The sequence below is a fragment of the Carcharodon carcharias genome, chromosome 18 (genome assembly GCF_017639515.1).
Source record: "Carcharodon carcharias isolate sCarCar2 chromosome 18, sCarCar2.pri, whole genome shotgun sequence".
NCBI lineage: Eukaryota > Metazoa > Chordata > Chondrichthyes > Lamniformes > Lamnidae > Carcharodon > Carcharodon carcharias.
The window spans coordinates 80,988,788-81,008,026 of record NC_054484.1 but is presented as its reverse complement, the minus strand read 5'-3'; the positions used below and the strand labels follow the sequence as shown (position 1 = coordinate 81,008,026).

Sequence of the window (19,239 nt, the reverse complement as noted above, 5' to 3'; positions counted from 1 at the left end):
GACGTTTCAAGTCCCCATGACCCTTCAACAGGTTCTGAGTGATGTCACGCTGACAGTTCTCAATGAAAAGATCAAGGGCAGGTAAGAATCCGGGGCGGGGGAACGGTGGGGAGGTGGGGTGGGGGTCCAGATGGAGGGAGAATATTGGAGATGGGTGAAAGGATCCGTTGAATGGGGAGAGTACTGCTGCCCAAAGAAGTGATGCCCATATTATTATAACTGATAAGGAAAAGCTTGAAAGAAAGTGGAAAAAGAACACCCATTTTAATGCTCCAATGACTTATTTTCTCCCAGTGTCACTCACAGCAGTGAACAGGAGATTAATCTTCAATCCTTGAAACTGCATGCTTGGTAACCCTAATCCTACTTCCCAGCTCTCTCCCCTTGCCCTCCTTATATTCATTAAGTAATTATTCAGTACTTGAGTGCAACACTCGTGGTAAAGCATTTCATGTCTTGATAGTTCTTTGCACCAAAGTGTTCATTTGAATCTGCGGCTTCACTCATCATTGCTGATGTACCGTCATCTCTCTAGTTTTATGCAGTGGTGAAAAGGGCAGAAGCGAGGGGCTGGAAGATCTGTGACCTGCTGCGGGCAATGCTGAGATACTGTGACACCAGGGAGCAAGACCCAACTGGAGCTCACTGCACTCCTATTCCCTTCTTTGACTGGCTGCTGGAGAATACATAAGACATCTACCCACATACAAAGAACACTGGAAGTCTGTTTGTAGAGGGTTGTCAGGTACCCACCAGCCAAGTATTGCTAAGTGTGCAGCTTACTGAAAAGGGAGTTGAACCAGAAGGCTTGTGTTCTTTATGACAGAAAGCATAACAGTTAGTAAACTCTCTCGTACTATAAAGATAGAAAGCATTTTGTTGTAAGGGCAAGTCTAGATCTAAATTAAACACATTACTAGGCTGGAAAGTTCTTGAAGCTGCTCCTGGTTCACCAATATAACTTTCCCATAAGTGTGGTCAACAGAGCAGCTCTGAGGATTTCCCGCCTATTTTCTACTAGTTCAATGTTAAAGTTTAAGGAATTTGTGACCCCTCCCCTCAGAATTAATTGGAGACATATCAGTTCCTGGTAAAACAATTTTGATTTTCAAAGTTCTTTCAGCTTCCTAAAGATCTGCCATCATGGACTCACGCATAACCATTCCACTGATAGCGATGTGCATTGTACTAGTGTCTAGTCCCAGAAGTTCTGGCACCAACTGACACCCTTTCAGTCTTGGATGTTAATACCATGACATGGCTGAGGAGTTGGCTGGAATTGAACTTCCTTTCCCTCTCTGGGTGGCATCTGGGTCCTGCACTTTATGATCACAGCTCAGTCTAAGGCTTTACTGGGCCTTCTGATCACATAAGATAAAGCAGAGATATCTCACAAAAGTTGGGTTTTTTAATAGAAACACACATTGACTTGCACTGGTCTAAACTTGAACAGCTTGCAACACTGAGAAAGAATGATGACTTAGTTGTGGTATTGAAGTGTTGCCAGTGTCTTTGTATCCTGACCATCAGTTTCAGAAAAGGAGAGAGAAAATTATAACCCTGAAAGATGGAGTGGTGAAGAGTACTTCATCTTGCAAGTGCTTCCTAACCTACACTTTAATAGTGAAACCTGTTACTCTTTACAAACCAGGAGGAAACAAGCTTTGCTAATGTTGTGCAGTGCATCTTATGGTAAGTGGAGGCAAAAAGCATATTGCTAGTATCCCACTGATTTATTAATGCCCCAGCTGCTGATCAAGTCCACTGACTGGCTATAGGAAAACCTGCCTGTGACTCACCAGGTCAGAGTCTCAGAATTGCCCTTAGTTTACCAGTCATTTAAGTACAACAGTCCTGCAAGATGGTGGGAGAGAGGATGGGAGATTCACTTAAAGCTGTTGGCATGTCCAGTTCACGGCACTCCCCATTTATTAAAGTGGAGTCTTGCAAAAGTGGACCATTTTAACATTTCCAACTTGGTATTCTGTTTCCTCAGTCCCTGTTTGTTTAATTAAATAGTGTGCAGCTGCCCAATTCATCGATCTCCTGGTTAAAATATTTTGGTACGAGGCATTCAGATATTGCAGAATTTGAGGTTTAGTGCAATGACAAATACAGAGGAGACTTTCTTGGGTCTATTTTGGCAAATATTGGAAAGTCAGCCAAGTTCCTTTTCAGGCTCTGGTGCAACCCCTTGATTTTTCCGATGATTAAGTTGCCTCAGTGGCAGTGTGATAGGAATCTCCTGTAGTAACAAGCTTTCAGTTCTGGAAGATGAGCCTATATATCTGCATCATCTGTGATCACAAACAGAAGATTATGAAAAAACAAACATTCAGAAATGGCAGCAAACCATTTTAATATGGGCCCACAGGTCTGACAACTCTGGTGTTTTAACTATTAGGCTGTATACATGGAGCATGTGGACTTTGAGAGAAGTGATATTTACCACAGCATACTGCCAGTTGTATTACATAGGAATTAAATTCCCACAAGCTGACCTCTCAGAAAGAGAGACTGATTCTGTACATCTCTGAAATCATGGCCTGCGTGCTGTGCTGAATTGAAAATCCTGCACTAGTGGTCTCTGTTTAGAATGGAAGGATTTGGACATCAGGATAACGACAATTCCAAAGACTTCTCAGAAGGATGATAATGTTTAACAGCTGCACAGTGAGACTCAAGTTATGACTTATAAGTAGCAAAAGCATAGGCTTTCAAGAAAATTTTCCCGGACATTCCTACACTTGAGTCAGTCTGATGTACATAAACAAACATCCTTTATCACATAGTGTCAGTAATTTGTGTTTTTCTGCCAACACTTCAAACCCACCCAGCACTGATTTCTTATATTTCCAGCAAATTTAATATTTGGATTAGTTGTATTATTTTATCAGTTCCCTGCACTTGTCTTGACAGCAATATCCACAGCTGTTTTGATTTTGCCGTGTGTTAATATGTTGAATGTTCTGAATCCCATCAGTGCTCATACTGCCACATGATAGGTCCCGTAATCGTAGCCTTATGAGCTGTCAGGCTATCACACTATTGTCAGCAGTAATAAAATGCATTGCAGATTAAATTTAATCTTTTGCTTAGATAAAATTCACAAGATGCCATCTGAGATTTCCTACTTCAGCAATCCTATTATGTACAGTGGAATTCCATGGCTCCTGCCTTTGATTTTCCAACCTGGTAGTCGGTAAAACATGGATCATGGGGTATGGAATGTGTTTTCCCCAACAACCTTGAACTCAACATGGCACCTTTTAACAAAGTGATATCAGCACGGCCATTCAACTAACTAAGTGGAACGTTTATTCCTGGTTACTTAGTCACTTTATTTTTTGTGTGTGTTCCTCTGTCTCTGCTCTTTTCTCACTGTACTTAGTGATGCCATTTTGATGACAATGTGAAACATTAAAATTGAACTTGATTCTGATAGTACTTATTTTGTTACTGTGCAGTGTTAATTCCATTGTAATTCACATGCTAGGGGTAAATATGAAGTGAGATGTCTGGTTGTAATCCCTATATGAATTATGCCAAAAATAGAGCAATGAAGTTCATGTAACTTATAACAACTCTTATGTGTCAGCTATTAATCCAAGTGTACATTCTGTTTTCAGATTATAAGCTGGAAGTTGCACTATGTTGATGTCTTTATTTCTCCAGCGATAATAAAATAAACTGTAGATCATCCACTGTGTCTACATGCGTTTTTTGTATAAAAGGGTTAAATTCTTAGGGAACCTATGCTGGCAAGTCTTCACTATGGAATTCAGAGAGGTGGAAGTGATGTTTTCTAATATATAGTGTGTACTCTATCCCACCCCGCCCCCAACCACAGGGAGACTCCAATATTTTGCCAATTCCAGAGAATTTGGGTGGGGATTGTCAGATCTAAGTGTGTGCAAAGCAAAGCTCATGCTGGAGTTCAACCAGTTTAAACCCCACGCACAGCCTATCAACACAGAGTACTGGTCAGCTTCCTGCTGCCAGTCCAACTAAGACACCCAACCAATTCAGGTAATAGCCTACAGGGTCACCTGGAGGCAAGTGAAAAGATAGTACTTAGCTCCCAGTGACAGTTCTACCCCTGACAGGTGCATTGATAAGCTAGGCAGGTTGTTAGAAAAGCCCATCAGATCAGAAGTATTGCAGACCTGCACAGCCCTGGCATGGAGATACTGATTCCGTCGAAGGATTCTTTCTGCTCTCATCTTCAGATGTCAGGTGTGTCATCTTGGAAAAGGGCTGATGTGCAGCAGATTTGAGCTCTTGAAAGGAAGTACCCCCCCCCTGCCAAACCCCAAAATCATGTGAGCACAGTAGGGTTTAATGCCTCTTCTCAATAAAGTTGCTGATCTTGTAGTATTCTGCTGTTGGCGAGAGGAGCTCATTGAGCAATGCATACTCTGAACATTTCAGGTGCTAACAGTTTGAATGAGGTGAAGTTATCATATATTTGCAAGTTACTGAAGATATAAATGCAAAAAACTGCAGACCCTAGGAATAATTTTCAACAGTTTTGAATTTAAGTTTGCATGAAGCTGTTTTCAAAGAAGCCCCACATTATATTCAACCACTTTAGGGAAAGAGAATTAATCTTCAGAGTTATTGATAAAGCCAGCCCAGATATAAAATGTTCTGATCTGATGGGCTTTTCTAACAGCAAGGTGAACCAGCAGTCAGTTTTGTTAAAGAAAATCACCACAAAAGCCGTTTCCTGAGGTGTGGACGATAGATCAAGGACCTCTTGTTTAAACCAAGAAAGATAACCCACTGATGTGGGGAAGTGAGAGTTCTTTATTTTGTATCATTACAGAAATATGAGTTGAACTGATCGCTTTGCCCAGCATATTTTATCTTGGTGAGGGATGAATCAATTCATCGCTTCAAACCAAGCCTCAACTCACCTAGTGTCAACTGGATCTCCCTTAAAATGAAAAAATACATGTATAGAGGACGTGGAAAGCCAGATCAGGTAACAAGGAGTTCCCACTGTTACAGCTGCAGACTGAACATTATACCCTGGAAGTTGAAATATTTTACATGCTAAGTTCCTATATTTGTAAATGAAATAACTTTTAAATTTTAAAATTCATTTATTTCAAAACAGATATTACTGTCTACCGCAAGCCTACCTTCACCGATCAATATACATGTTGGGATTCCTACAATTCCATGCACTATAAAACTGACCTTATTGGTAACCTTGTAAATAGGGCCCAAGCCATTTGCTTACTGTGCAAGTAGGATGCATCAAAACTATCCTGTGGGATAATGGCTACCCTGATCAGATCATTGCTTACTTTTGTTAGGGAATAGAGATAGTTTAAATATATTTACATTTCTGGATGTTAGGAATAAACTATAACTTTAAGTTTAAGTTTTAGCTTTAAGTTTAATGTATATGTTTCTATTTATGGATTTAAAAGTTAAAACCTGGGACCTAGTTTCATTTCAGAGTGAGGTAGCAGGCCTGAGGCTTTGCTTGTCTGCCTGCATTTCAATGAAGGTTTTACCACTCTTGAAGGGAAGGTAAAGCAAACACAAGGTAGAAAAAAGCCTGTGCTGTTGCCTAGAAACAAGAAGCCCCACAGAGATAGAAACACAATTTTAGTTCAGGAGTTTTAGTTTAGCCTGGATTCCAGAGAGGCTGGACAAGAGAGGGAACTGCAAGGAACAGGTTTTAAAAATTAGGGAGTGGAACAGGAAAGGCCCCAAGAGGACAGTTCAGTCCAGGGACAAAGACAGGAACCTGGAAAATGTCCTGTTAAATGAAGTTAAGAGTGAGGAGCAGCGAAATGGTCTAGGCTTAAAGTGAGGAAGCTGCAGGATGCCATACAGGAAGATCCAAGTAGATAGCTGAATTTCTGTAACTCTTTGGGTATATGAAGCAGTGGTGTTCTGTTGCCATGACTGAGCTTTTAAGAGATTGCATTGATGGAAGCTTGAATACACATGGCGATCCAAGGGAGAGGAACTTCAGAAGGAGAATTCAAAAATCCAGCAGGTGAACCTTTACAGAAGGTGCCTGAGAGAGAGCATTGTTTGGAAGAAGATTCCAAAGCGGGTTCTTTGTCTTTCACGGCAGTTTCCAATCTTCACTCTGAGTTCAGTGAGACCGGTTGACTCACAATATGACAAGTGTCTGGTAGAAGTTAATGAGGGATCCGTACCATCTGTTTGGGGTGGCATCTGTCACTTGGTTTCAGAGTTTCGTGTGTCTGACCACAGGTCACCTATTGGTTTACAAGGATTGTGAAGATTAGAGTATAAGATAGCTTTTGTAACTTGTGCTATCCTTATGAATCTATGTGTATCTGTAAAGGTATAGCTGTGAGTGAAGGATTGTTTAATGTTTTACTTTTCTGTTAAAAGTTCTTCAGCTGATTCCTGTGACTCTTCAGTAGCCACTCTCCACGTATCTAAAAAAATGTTAAGATCTATAAAGTTGGGTTCCACCCTGGGATCTGGCTTGTCCAGTAGTAACATTAGCTGGGATCATTAAGTGGGGGCTTGTCTGGGATTATCCTTATACAGTGGAATCTCTTGTGGGATTGGAAATCCTTGAGCATTGGTGGAATCTGTGAATCCTTAAAAAATGAATACATACTGAGGTAATGGACAGGAATTGGAGTTGCTGTAAGGTATATAATACAGGTTGAAATTCAAAATGGTTTTGGAGATTACTAAGACTTTTTTACAGTTGGTAGATGTAACCCTGACTGGTTCCCAGAAATTAATCATGAGTAAGCTAACAGAATTGGCAGATAAATTGGAGGTAGAATTACCTGTAGGGGTGAGGAAAGCAGACATAGTTGAGATGATAATGTAGCATTTAAAACTGGAAGGGATACCAGAGAGACCACATTCTCCAGGAGAGTGAGTTGAGTTCGCTAAACTCCAGTTGCAAATAAAGCAACTTGAACATGAAAAGGAGCGGAAAAACTTGAATTAAAGGTAAAAGAATAGGAAATGGAAAGAGAGGAAAAGGAAAATGAAAGGGTGTTTAAGAAGCTGGAGCCAGAATTTCAGGTAAGGGGGACGGATAAAGAAAGAAAGGTAAAGGAAAGAGAGAAGGCATGAGAAAGGGAATACTAACTTAAAAGGCTGGACTTTTAAAAAAGAGGCCTCAGATATAGAAGCAGATTCTGATGGTGAAACAATCACATCCAACCCAAAGCCCAGTGGGGAGATGTTTAAATTTGTTCAAGTCCTCCCAAAGTTTGAGGAAAGGGATTCAGTGGCATTCTTTATCTCCTAGAACCATAGAACACTACAGCACAGAAAACAGGCCATTCGGCCCTTCTAGTCTGTGCCGAAATATTTTTCCGCTAGTCCCATTGACCTGCACCTAGTCCATAACCCTCCAGACCTCTCCCATCCATGTATCTATCCAATTTATTCTTAAAACTTAAGAGTGAGCCTGCATTTACCACATCAGATGGTAGCTCGTTCCACACTCTTATCACTCTCTGAGTGAAGAAGTTCCCCCTAAACCTTTCCTCTTTCATCACCACATTATCATCCAAGTCATTGATATAGACAACAAACAACAATGGTCCCAGCACAGATCCCTGAGGCACACCACTAGTCACAGGCCTCCAATCTGAGAAGCAATCATCCACTAATACTCTCTGTCTTCTTCCACACAGCCAATTTTGTATCCAGTTTACAACCTCTCCATGGATACCAAGTGTTTGAACCTTCTGAACTAACCTCCCATGTGGGACCTTGTCAAAGGCCTTACTAAAGTCCATGTAGACAACATCCACAGCCTTTCCTTCATCTACTTTCTTGGTAACCTCCTCAAAAAACTACAAGATTCGTTAAACATGACCTACCACGCACAAAGCCATGCTGACTATCCTTAATCAGCCCTTGGCTGTCCAAATAATTATATATCCAATCTCTCAGAACACCTTCCAATAATTTACCTACTACTGATGTCAGGCTCACTGGCCTGTAATTTCCTGGTTTACTTTTGGAGCCTTTTTTAAACAACGGAACAACATGAGCTACCCTCCAATCCTCCGGCACCTCACCCGTGGCTAAGGACATTTTAAATATTACTGCCAGGGTCCCTGCAATTTCTACACTAGTCTCCCTCAAGGTCCGAGGGAATATCATGTCAGTCCCGGGGGATTTATCTACCTTTATTCACTGTAAGGCAGCAAGCACCTCCTCCTCTTTAATCTCTATATGTTCCATGACAATATTGCTTCCATTCCTTATGCACTATGCCAGTTTCCTGAGTAAATACTGATGCAAAAAAACCGTTTACGATCTCCCCCATCTCGTGAGGCTCCACACATAGACGACCACTCTGATCTTCAAGGGGACCAATTGTGTCCCTTACTATCCTTTTACTCTTAAATACTTGTAGAAACCCTTTGGGTTTACCTTCACATTATCTGCCAAAGCAACCTCATGTCTTCTTTTTGCCTTCCTGATTTCCTTTTTTTTAGCATTTTCTTACTTTTTCTATACTCTACAAGTACCTCATTTGCTCCTTGTTGCCTATACCTGCTATACACCTCTCTCTACTTCCTAACCAAATTGCTAATATCCCTTGAAAACCAAGGTTCCCTATGCCTGTTAACTTTGCCTTTAATCCTGACAGGAACATGCAAACTCTGCACTCTCAAAATTTTGCCTTTGGATGCCTTCCAGTTACTGAACACATCCTTGCCAGAAAACAACTTATCCCAATCCATTCTTCCTAGATCCTTTCTCATTTCCACAAAATTGGCCTCTCTCCAATTTAGAATCTCAACTCGAGGACCAGACCTATCCTTATCCATAATTAGCTTAATTTGCAAAGGTGGCTAAACAAACGAAGTGGCCAAAAGAAATCTGTACTCTACTCTTACAGAGTAGGTTGGCAGGTAGAGTTCATGAGCTGTATGCATCACTGTCAGAAGAGGGATTGTGATGCAGTAAGAAAGATGATTCTTAGTGCATACAGGCAGAAATTTGGAACATAGGTCTGCCTAGGCTGTTTCCTTATGTTGAATTTGAAATGATAAAGCAGAGTAAGTTTGACTGTTGGTTACAAGCATTAAAGTTAGAGACAATGAGGGAAATAATCCGCTTGGAAGAATTCAAAGATTCACTTCCTCCTGCAGTTAGAATCCCTGTTGAAGACCAGAGGGCTGGACAGGCAGCGGAGATGGCTGACAATTATGAACTGGTCCATAAGTCTAAACTCTTTTTCCATCATTCCCATAAATCTGTGAAGGATACGTGGGAGGGTGAAAGGAAGGCAAATAGTCAGAGAAGAGAAGGGACAGTTGGGAATTCCCAGGAAATTTCTCCTCAGACCAGAAAGGAAGGTGCTGAGAGTGGAAGTGACATTCAAAGGCCTAAATGTTTTCACTGTAACAAGGTAGGATACGTTCAGGCAGATTGCTGGAAACTAAATGGGAGACCTATTGTTGTAGTAGGAATTCCTAAGGAATCCCAAGGAAAGGTTGCATCATAAAAGGAAATGCTTGTTAAAACTGTAGCAGTGGTACAGGTGAAATATGTTCCCTCAGAACCGATGAGGAAGGGGGATAAGATTCATGATAGTCCAGAGAATTCTTCTTTGATTACTGATAAAGGAAATCAGGCTTTTAGGGGTTCTGGAAGTTTTACTCCTCCAACAGAATAAGTAAACAGATTAAAATTTTGAGATACTGGGGCAGATCAGTCATTGATGGTGGTTGATGAAACAATTTGTGTTCCAAACTTTATGAAGGAAAAAGTTTTAAAAGGTCACTTTGTAAACAGAATTATTACAATAGGAATTATTCCTAGATTGCCTATTGAAGAGGTAGATTTTATTCTGGGTAATGATTTGGCTAGCAAAGACATTAATGTGGCAACAATTGCATTGCAGCAGGCGGTTGATCGTGCTGATCTTCGGGAACTCCTGAAAACTACTGTGGCCAAAAATGAAACATGTACTGCCGATAACAAGGAATTGAAGGAAAACCTGATCAATGTAGAGAACCAACATTCATGCATAAAAGAGGAGTTTGTTAATGAAAAATGAAAATTGTTGAGAACAATTGAGAATCAGTCACAGAAGGTAGAACACTTGACTGATGACTGGAAATGTCTAAATGATAAACTTGTAGAAGCAAATTTAACAATGGTCAATCTTCAGTTAAAACCGGATGAACTTCAGGCATCAGTAGTCTCTATGAAATATCAGGGAAAATGCCTTGTACAAGAAAATAAATTGTTGGTAAACCAGAATTATTGCTTGAATGCAGAATTAAAATCCAAAATTAATGAACTGTTAGAACTTTATTGTGAAAAGAGTAATGAGATTCTTGAACTTCAAGGCAAACTGGAAAAATAAGAGAGATGTGTAGTACATAGTGCCACAGTTCTGAAGTTGTTTCTGTGAATAGAAATTTCTTGCCAAGTTGTAGTCCAGCTGAGCAAAGAATTGATCCAAGTAAAATTACTGATATATCAACTTCAGTAACGGACAAGATGAAAACAACTAAAGTGCATGCAGAATTGGAACTTAATGATTGTCAGCAAAAAGGACTGAAAGTGCAAAATGACTCTTCCAGATCAATGCCCAGAGATATTGATTTACAAGTGCTTGCTGGTGCTAAATACGGCAGCTGGAATCTAGGCAAGTGTACAGTTTGCAAAAGACCATTCAAAATCTGTAAATAGTTTATGGATTATGTATAAAAGTTAAAGGGTTGGAACAAACTATGAAACTCGAAAGGGAGAAAATAATTGACTCTGCTCAAAGAGAGGTGGAAAAGATCTGTTCAAAATAGGGTTGGGTGTTATGGCATAGCCGATGGCAAAAGCTGAATTGTTCAAATCCCAAAGGGAAACTTGAAACAACTGCCACAACTTGTTTTTCAATTTGTATAAATTTTGAGATGCGTGCCTGGAATTCAGTAGTAATAAGACCACCAAGTCTTATAGGTTTTTGCATAACTGGATTAAACATTAATAGAAGAGATAGATTAATAGAATACGTACATGGATCTAAAAATTACTACTATGATAATTTCTGAACTCCCTAATCAATTTAACTCCCAGTTACACTTTTGTTAAGGCAATTTTAAAAGACCCAAGCAAAGAAACATGATACCCTGAAGTCGACTTCCAAGTGAGCTTTCTTAACCTCAGTCCTTTGAAGACAGCAGCTTGAGGCGTAGATCCTGAAGGCTTTTTCTCACACTTGTAAGATCTTAAAAATGCCTTGCCCTACACACAGCCCTTTTGCTCCTTCTTCATACAAAAATTCCTCTTTGAATGCAAATACCCATTGTTCCACTATGTCTTTGGACTTTAATAAAACCTTTAAAGACTTTAATTTTTTTATAAAACCCTCTCGTAGCACTAAGTTTTACCAGTAATCTTTGGGAAAAATAAATAAACTGGGCAGAATTTTTAAGCTCAGCGTGTGGGCACATGCCCAACACGCCCGAGCATAAAATGATACATGGTGGGCACGTGCCCCCATGTCATTGTGCACTCACGCGATATTTTGTTCGGCAGGGGAATGCCAGAGTCGGCTGAACACCCGCCAATAATTAAAAATTCATTAACAAACTAATTATATTCAAATTTACGCTGTCCGTCTAACCTTACGGTTGGTGGGAGGCAAAAAGGCCAAGTGGTCTTTACATTTTTCAGGAAATCTCATCCACGAGCGGGATGAGGTTTCCTAAAGCAAATAAACATTAAATAAACACTTTATTTTGGAACTAAAAACATGTCCCATCTCATTTGACAGAGTCACACGAGGGGGTGTTTTATTAAAATTTTTTTGCATTTATTAATGTTTTCAAAAAGCACTTCAATCTCCCTGAAGCAGCTCCATGCCTGAGGGAGATTGAAGCACTTTTTTGCGCGCTGCGTGCTAGGCCCAGCTCTCTGTCTCCGTCCTCTCCCCACCTGCACATGTAGTGCTCAGCGCTGCCGCTCGCGATCCACGCAGGAAGTATTTTAATTGGCCTACCCCGCGTGAAATCGCGGTGCGGAACTGATTGTGGGCGGTAGTCGGCTGCCCGACCGCTCCCACCTGCCCCCGCCAAGGGCAAAACTCTGCCCAGTTTCTAAACTTCACCTGGCTAGCTGATACATTTCACCCCTCCCTTGAAAGCAATCTAGTCTGGTCACTTTCAAAATGGAAATGTTCCCTTGACACCTATGTTTCTAAATTTCCCCATGTTTATCTAATTAACATTTCAAATGTAACCCCTCTTCTGAGATAAAAACACCCAGACTAGCTGCTTCTAATACAACTAAATCACACACACACACAGACACATAGATACATCCCAATCATTACTCTATTATACATAAATTCCAATAACATTATGAGAATTATTATATCTTCTTGACATTAAACTTTTTATCATCTTGTTGTTTCTCCTAAAGATCAAACCTAGCAGGAGTATGAAACTTTTTTGTGTGAGCATAAGAAGCATCTCAACAACGTCCTTGAAATGGTGAAGAGAGATTTTGACCATAGAAAAAATGACTCACAAAAATACCATTTTGACTTTGCTAAAATGAAATGAGAATTTACAGGAAAGGAACTTGAGAATGGAATTATATCTACAGCTAATGAAAAGGACAATTGGGCTGTAGACTTAAGTGAAACATTCTTTGCTGAGTTAAAGACTAGGAACAAGAAACACAAGTGTTTGAGTTATGATAAATGAATTCTGTTAATCTTGTTACATTTATTGTCTTTGTTTAGGTAAATTTTTGTAATGGTACAATATGATGTATAGTTCTGAAATGAGATGAAACATTTATTTGTCCAATATGAAATAAGCTATTGCTATAGGTTTATAATGTAAAGTTTGTGTGAAGCGGATCTAAGGCCATGGTAAAGAAACCTTCAGTATTTTGAAGCTTTCTTTCAAGGAAAAAGTTGTTAGGAAATAGAGATAGTTTAAATAAGTTGTATTTGTGGATGTTAGGAATAAGCTATAGCTTTAAGTTTAAGTTTTAGCTTTAAGTTTAACGTATATTTTTCTGTTTGTGGGTTAAAAAGGTGAAACCCGGTATCTAGTTTCATTTTAGAGTGGAGACAGAAGGTCTAATGCTTTGTTTATGTGCCTGAATTTTAATGAACATTTTATGACTCTTGAAGGGAAGGTAAACAAACACAAGGTTGAAAAAACTGTATTGTTCCCCAGCAACAGGAGGCCCGCAGAGACAGAAAAGCAATTTTATCGAGTTGAAGCTAGGATTCCAGAGAGGCTGGACAGGAGAGGGAGCTGCAAGGAGCAGGTTCCAAAATCCGCAGAAGAAAGTCCCCAAAACCAGGGAGTTGAACAGGAAAGGCACCAAAGAGGACAGTTCAATCAAAAGGGCAAGAACAGGAACCTGGAAAAGATCCTGTTAAGTGAAGTTAAGAGGAGCAGAGAAAGGCTCCAAGCTTAAAGGGACACTGACTTGAAGCAAAATATGCTTGTGAGAAGCCGAAAGATCCAAGGAAACAGTTGAAGGTCTGTAACTGCCTGCTATGTCAATGTGAAGCAGAGTGTTCTGTTGGCACAGCTGAGCTTTTGAGAGAGTGTGTAGAAGGAAGCATGAATGCATGTGGTGATCCTTGGGAGAGGGACATTGGAAGGAGAGTTCAAAACCCTGGAGGTGGACCCTTGTGGAAGGCAGCTGAGAGAAAGCATCGTTTGGGAGAAGATTTCAAAGCAAGTTCTTCGTGAGTGGAGATTGGAAACCCTCATGTGAAAGATGGAGTTTAGTGAGGCCAGTTGCTCACAGTGTGACAAGCGTCTGGGGGAAGTTGATGAGGGATCAATAAGCATCTGTCTGGGGTGGCATCGGATACTTGGTTTCAGAGTGTGGTGTGTCTGACCACAGGTTTATATGGACTGTGCACTTACTGTGAACATTAGTGTATAAGATAGATTTTGTAACTTGTGTTACCGTTACAAATCTGTATATATCTGTAAAGGTATAGTTGCGGGTAAAGGAGTATTGTAATATAGTTCATCTTTTCTTGTTTAATAAATGTTTTATTCCCCTGTCAAATGTTCATCAGCTGACTCTGTAACTCTGCTCAGTAGCCACTTTCCACGTATCTAGAAAAAAATTTAGGATCTATCACACCGGGTTCCACCCTGGGATCTGGATGTCCAATCATAACACAAGTTCGGATCATACACTTTATTTATAGTATGCAAACTCAAGGCCCCTGCTTTCAGTCTAAAATGTTCCCACTCTACTTCAGATTACCCTGGAAGAGTAAAGTGTCTCAAAACTTTAAGCAACCGGTGAAGCTAGCTATTTCATGCTCCTGCGATGTTGTAAAAACATCTTGGGGGATTGCCATGGACCTGAAACCTCACTGGACCTGAAACCTCACTGGACCAGCCATATAAATACTGGAAATCCAAAACAAAAACAGAATTACCTGGAAAAACTCAGCAGATCTGGCAGCATCGGCAGAGAAGAAAAGAGTTGACGTTTTGAGTCCTCATGTCCCTTCAACAGAACTAGGTGAACCCAAGGAGAGGGGTGAAATATAAGCTGGTTTAAGGTGGCGGGGAGGGATGGGTGGGGGGAGAGAAGTGGAGTGGGGTGGTGTGGTTGTAGGGACAAGCAAGCAGTGATAGGAGCAGATAATCAAAAGATGTCACAGACAAAAGAATAAAAGAACACAGAGGTGTTGAAGTTGGTGATATTATCTAAACGAATGTGCTAATTAACAATGGATGGTAGGGCACTCACGGTATAGCTCTAGTGGGGGCTGGGGGGGGGCATAAAAGATTTAAAAATAATGGAAATAGGTGGGAAAAGAAAAATCTATATAAATTATTGGAAAAAACAAAAGGAAGGGGGAAGAAACAGAAAGGGGGTGGGGATGGAGGAGGGAGTTCAAGACCTAAAGTTGTTGAATTCAATATTCAGTCCGGAAGGCTGTAAAGTGCCTACTTGGAAGATGAGGTGCTGTTCCTCCAGTTTGCGTTGGGCTTCACTGGAACAATGCAGCAAGCCAAGGACAGGCATGTGGGCAAGAGAGCAGGGTGGAGTGTTAAAATGGCAAGCGACAGGGAGGTTTGGGTCATTCTTGCGTACAGACCGCAGGTGTTCTGCAAAGCGGTCACCCAGTTTACGTTTGGTCTCTTCAATGTAGAGGAGACCGCATTGGGAGCAATGAATACAGTAGACTAAGTTGGGGGAAATGCAAGTGAAATGCTGCTTCACTTGAAAGGAGTGTTTGGGCCCTTGGACGGTGAGGAGAGAGGAAGTGAAGGGGCAGGTGTTACATCTTTTGTGTGGGCATGGGGAGGTGCCATAGATGGGGGTTGAGGAGTAGGGGGTGATGGAGGAGTGGACCAAGGTGTCCTGGAGGGAACGGTCCCTATGGAATGCCAACAGGGGGGGTGAAGGGAAGATGTGTTTGGTGGTGGCATCATGCTGGAGTTGGCGGAAATGACGGAGGATGATCCTTTGAATGCGGAGGCTGGTGGGGTGATATGTGAGGACAAGGGGGACGCTATCATGTTTCTGAGAGGGAGGAAAAGGCGTGAGGGCAGATGCGTGGGAGATGGGCCGGACACGGTTGAGGGCCCTGTCAACGACCATGGGTGGGAAACCTAGGTTCAGGAAGAAGGAGGACATGTCAGAGGAACTGTTTTTGAAGGTAGCATCATCGGAACAGATGTGACGGAGGCGAAGGAACTGAGAGGATGGGATGGAGTCCTTACAGGAAGCGGGGTGTGAGGAGCTGTAGTCAAGGTAGCTGTGGGAGTCGGTAGGCTTGTAATGGATATTGGTGGACAGTCTATCACCAGAGATTGAGATAGAGAGGTCAAGGAAGGGAAGGGAAGTGTCAGAGATGGACCACGTGAAAATGATGGAGGGGTGGAGATTGGAAGCAAAATTAAAAAATTTTTCCAAGTCCCGATGAGAGCATGAAGCAGTACCGAAGTAATCATCGATGTACCGGAGAAAGAGTTGTGGAAGGGGGCCGGAGTAGGACTGGAACAAGGAATGTTCCACATACCCCATAAAGAGACAGGCATAGCTGGGGCCCACGTGGGTACCCATAGCCACACCTTTTATTTGGAGGAAGTGAGAGGAGTTGAAGGAGAAATTGTTCAGTGTGAGAACAAGTTCAGCCACACGGAGGAGAGTAGTGGTGGATGGGGATTGACTTCTCTGCCTCAGACTCTGGTGATAGACTGTCCACCAATATCCATTATAAGCCTACTGACTCCCACAGCTACCTCCACTGCAACTCCTCACACCCCGCTTCCTGTAAGGACTCCATCCCATTCTCTCAGTTCCTTTTCCTCCGTCGCATCTGTTCCGATGATGCTACCTTCAAAAACAGTTCCTCTGACATGTCCTCCTTCTTCCTTAACCGAGGTTTTCCACCCACGGTTGTTGACAGGGCCCTCAACAGTGTCTGGCCCATCTCCCATGCATCCGCCCTCACGCCTTCTCCTCCCTCCCAGAAACATGATAGGGTCCCCCTTGTCCTCACATATCACCCCACTAGCCTCTGCTTTCAAAGGATCATCCTCCGCCATTTCCACCAACTCCAGCATGATGCCACCACCAAACACATCTTCTCTTCACACCCCCTGTCGGCATTCCGTAGGGATCATTCCCTCCGGGACACCCTGGTCCACTCCTCCATCACCCCCTACTCCTTAACCCCGACCTCCCCATGCCCACGCAACAGATGTAACACCTGCCCCTTCACTTCCTCTCTCCTCACCGTCCAAGGGCCCAAACACTCCTTTCAAGTGAAGCAGCATTTCATTTGCATTTCCCCCAACTTAGTCTACTGCATTCGTTGCTCCCAATGCGGTCTCCTCTACATTGAAGAGACCAAACGTAAACTGGGCGACCGCTTTGCAGAACACCTGCGGTCTGTCCGCAAGAATGACCCAAACCTCCCTGTCGCTTGCCATTTTAACACTCCACCCTGCTCTCTTGCCCACATGTCTGTCCTTGGCTTGCTGCATTGTTCCAGTGAAGCTCATTGCAAACTGGAGGAACAGCACCTCATCTTCCAAGTAGGCACTTTACAGCCTTCCGGACTGAATATTGAATTCAACAACTTTAGGTCTTGAACTCCCTCCTCCATCCCCACCCCCTTTCTGTTTCTTCCCCCTTCCTTTTGTTTTTTCCAATAATTTATATAGATTTTTCTTTTCCCACCTATTTCCATTATTTTTAAATCTTTTATGCCCCCCCCCAGCCCCCACTAGAGCTATACCGTGAGTGCCCTACCATCCATTGTTAATTAGCACATTCGTTTAGATAATATCACCAACTTCAACACCTCTGTGTTCTTTTATTCTTTTGTCTGTGACATCTTTTGATTATCTGCTCCTATCGCTGCTTGCTTGTCCCTACAACAGCAACCCCCCCCCCCCACCAGCCACCACCTTAAAGCAGCTTATACTTCACCCCCCTCCTTGGATTCACCTAGTTCTGTTGAAGGGTCATGAGGACACAAAACGTCAACTCTTTTCTTCTCCGCCGATGCTGCCAGATCTGCTGAGTTTTTCCAGGTAATTCTGTTTTTGTTTCATATAAATACTGTCTACAAGAGCAGGGCAAAGGCTGGGAATTCTGCAGCGAGTGCAAACATGAACTAGGAGCAGGAATAGACAACTTGGCCCTTCGAGCCTGCCCCTCCATTCAATAAGATCATGGCTGACCTGACAAACCTCCCACCCCACCCCGATAACCCTTCACCCCCTTGTTTGTCAAGAATCTAAATGCTTCTGCCTTGAAAACATTCAAAGACTCCACTTCCACTGCCTTTTGAGAAAGGGTGTTCCAAAGTCCTCTGAAAGAAAAAATTCTTCTCATTTCTGTTTATATCTAAGGGGTCACCCATTTAAGACAGTGACCCCTAGTTCTAGATTCTCCCGCAAGAGAAAACATCCTCTCCACATCCACCCTGTCAACACCCCTCAGGACCTTATATGTTTCAATCAAATCACCTCTTACTCACCTCCTGACTCTCCAAAGTCTGTCCACTATCTACCAGGCACAAGTCAGGATTGTGATGGAATACTCTCCACTTGCATGGTTGAGTGCAGCTCCAACCAACAACACTTAAGAAGCTTTACACTGTCCAGGACAAAGCAGCCCACTTGATTGACTCCGCATCCACAAGCATTTACTCCCTCTACCACTGACGCACAGTAGCAGCAGTGTGTACCATCTACAAGATGCACTGCAGGGAGTCACCAAGGAACCTTCAACAGCACCTTCCAAACCCATGACCACAACCATCTAGAAGGACAAAGGCAGCAGATAGATGGGAACACCATCACCTGGAAGTCCCTCGCCAAGTCACTCATCATCTTGACTTGGAAATATATCACCGTTCCTTCACTGTCGCTGGGTCAAAATCCTGGAACTCCCTTCCTAACAGCACCGTGGGTGTACCTACACCACATGGACTGCAGCGGTTCAAGAAGGCAGTTCACCAGCACCTTCTCAAGTTATTAGGGATGGGCAAGAAATGCTGGCCAAGCCAGTTAATGCCACATCCCACGAATGGATAAAAAATAATATAAGAATTCCATGACATAATGGACAAACACCATGGTAAAGCATAGAAATGGACATTCACCGAGGTGAGAAATTGCAAAGGACAGTCACACTGTGAAACATTGAAATAGACAGTCAATGAGGTGAGGCACTGAAATGGACAATCGCAATGGAAGCATTGAAATGGACATTCACCAAAGTGAAGCATTGAAATGGATATTCACCACGGTGAAGCATCGAAATGGACAATCATCAAGGTGAAACATCGAAATGGACAGTCACATTGTGAAGCATTGAAATGGACAGTCAATGAAGTGAGGCATTGAAATGGACAATCGCAATTGTAAAGCATTGAAATGGACAATCGCAATGGTGAAGTATTGAAATAGACAACTGCAATGGTGAAGCATTGAAATGGACAGTTACCAAGGTGAAGCATTGAAGTAGACAATCACCGAAGTGAAGCATTGAAATAAACACTCATGACTCTGAAGCAATGAGGTAGAAAGTTACTGGGATGAAGAATTTAAATGGACAATCACCTTGTTGAAACATTGAAATGGACAATCACCGCGGTGAAACATTGAAAAGGAGAATCATGGAGGTGAAGAATTGAAATGGACAGTCAGAAATTTGAAGCATTGAAATGGACAATAACCATGGCAAAGCATTGGAAAGGATAGTCACTGACTTGAAGCATTG

At 42.1% G+C, this 19,239-nt stretch overlaps 1 protein-coding gene across 7 annotated transcripts in view; it reads left to right on the top strand.

The window, feature by feature from the left end:
* Positions 1-3,702, top strand: part of akap11 (A kinase (PRKA) anchor protein 11) — a 147,691-nt gene extending 143,989 nt beyond the window's left edge. For all 7 annotated transcript variants that reach the window (XM_041211492.1, XM_041211493.1, XM_041211494.1 and 4 more), the window contains one exon: positions 536-3,702. In XM_041211492.1, the coding sequence (XP_041067426.1) occupies positions 536-691 (156 nt within the window). In that variant the 3' untranslated portion in view covers positions 692-3,702. The remainder of the gene's footprint in view (positions 1-535) is intronic.
* The last annotated feature ends 15,537 nt before the right edge of the window (positions 3,703-19,239 follow it).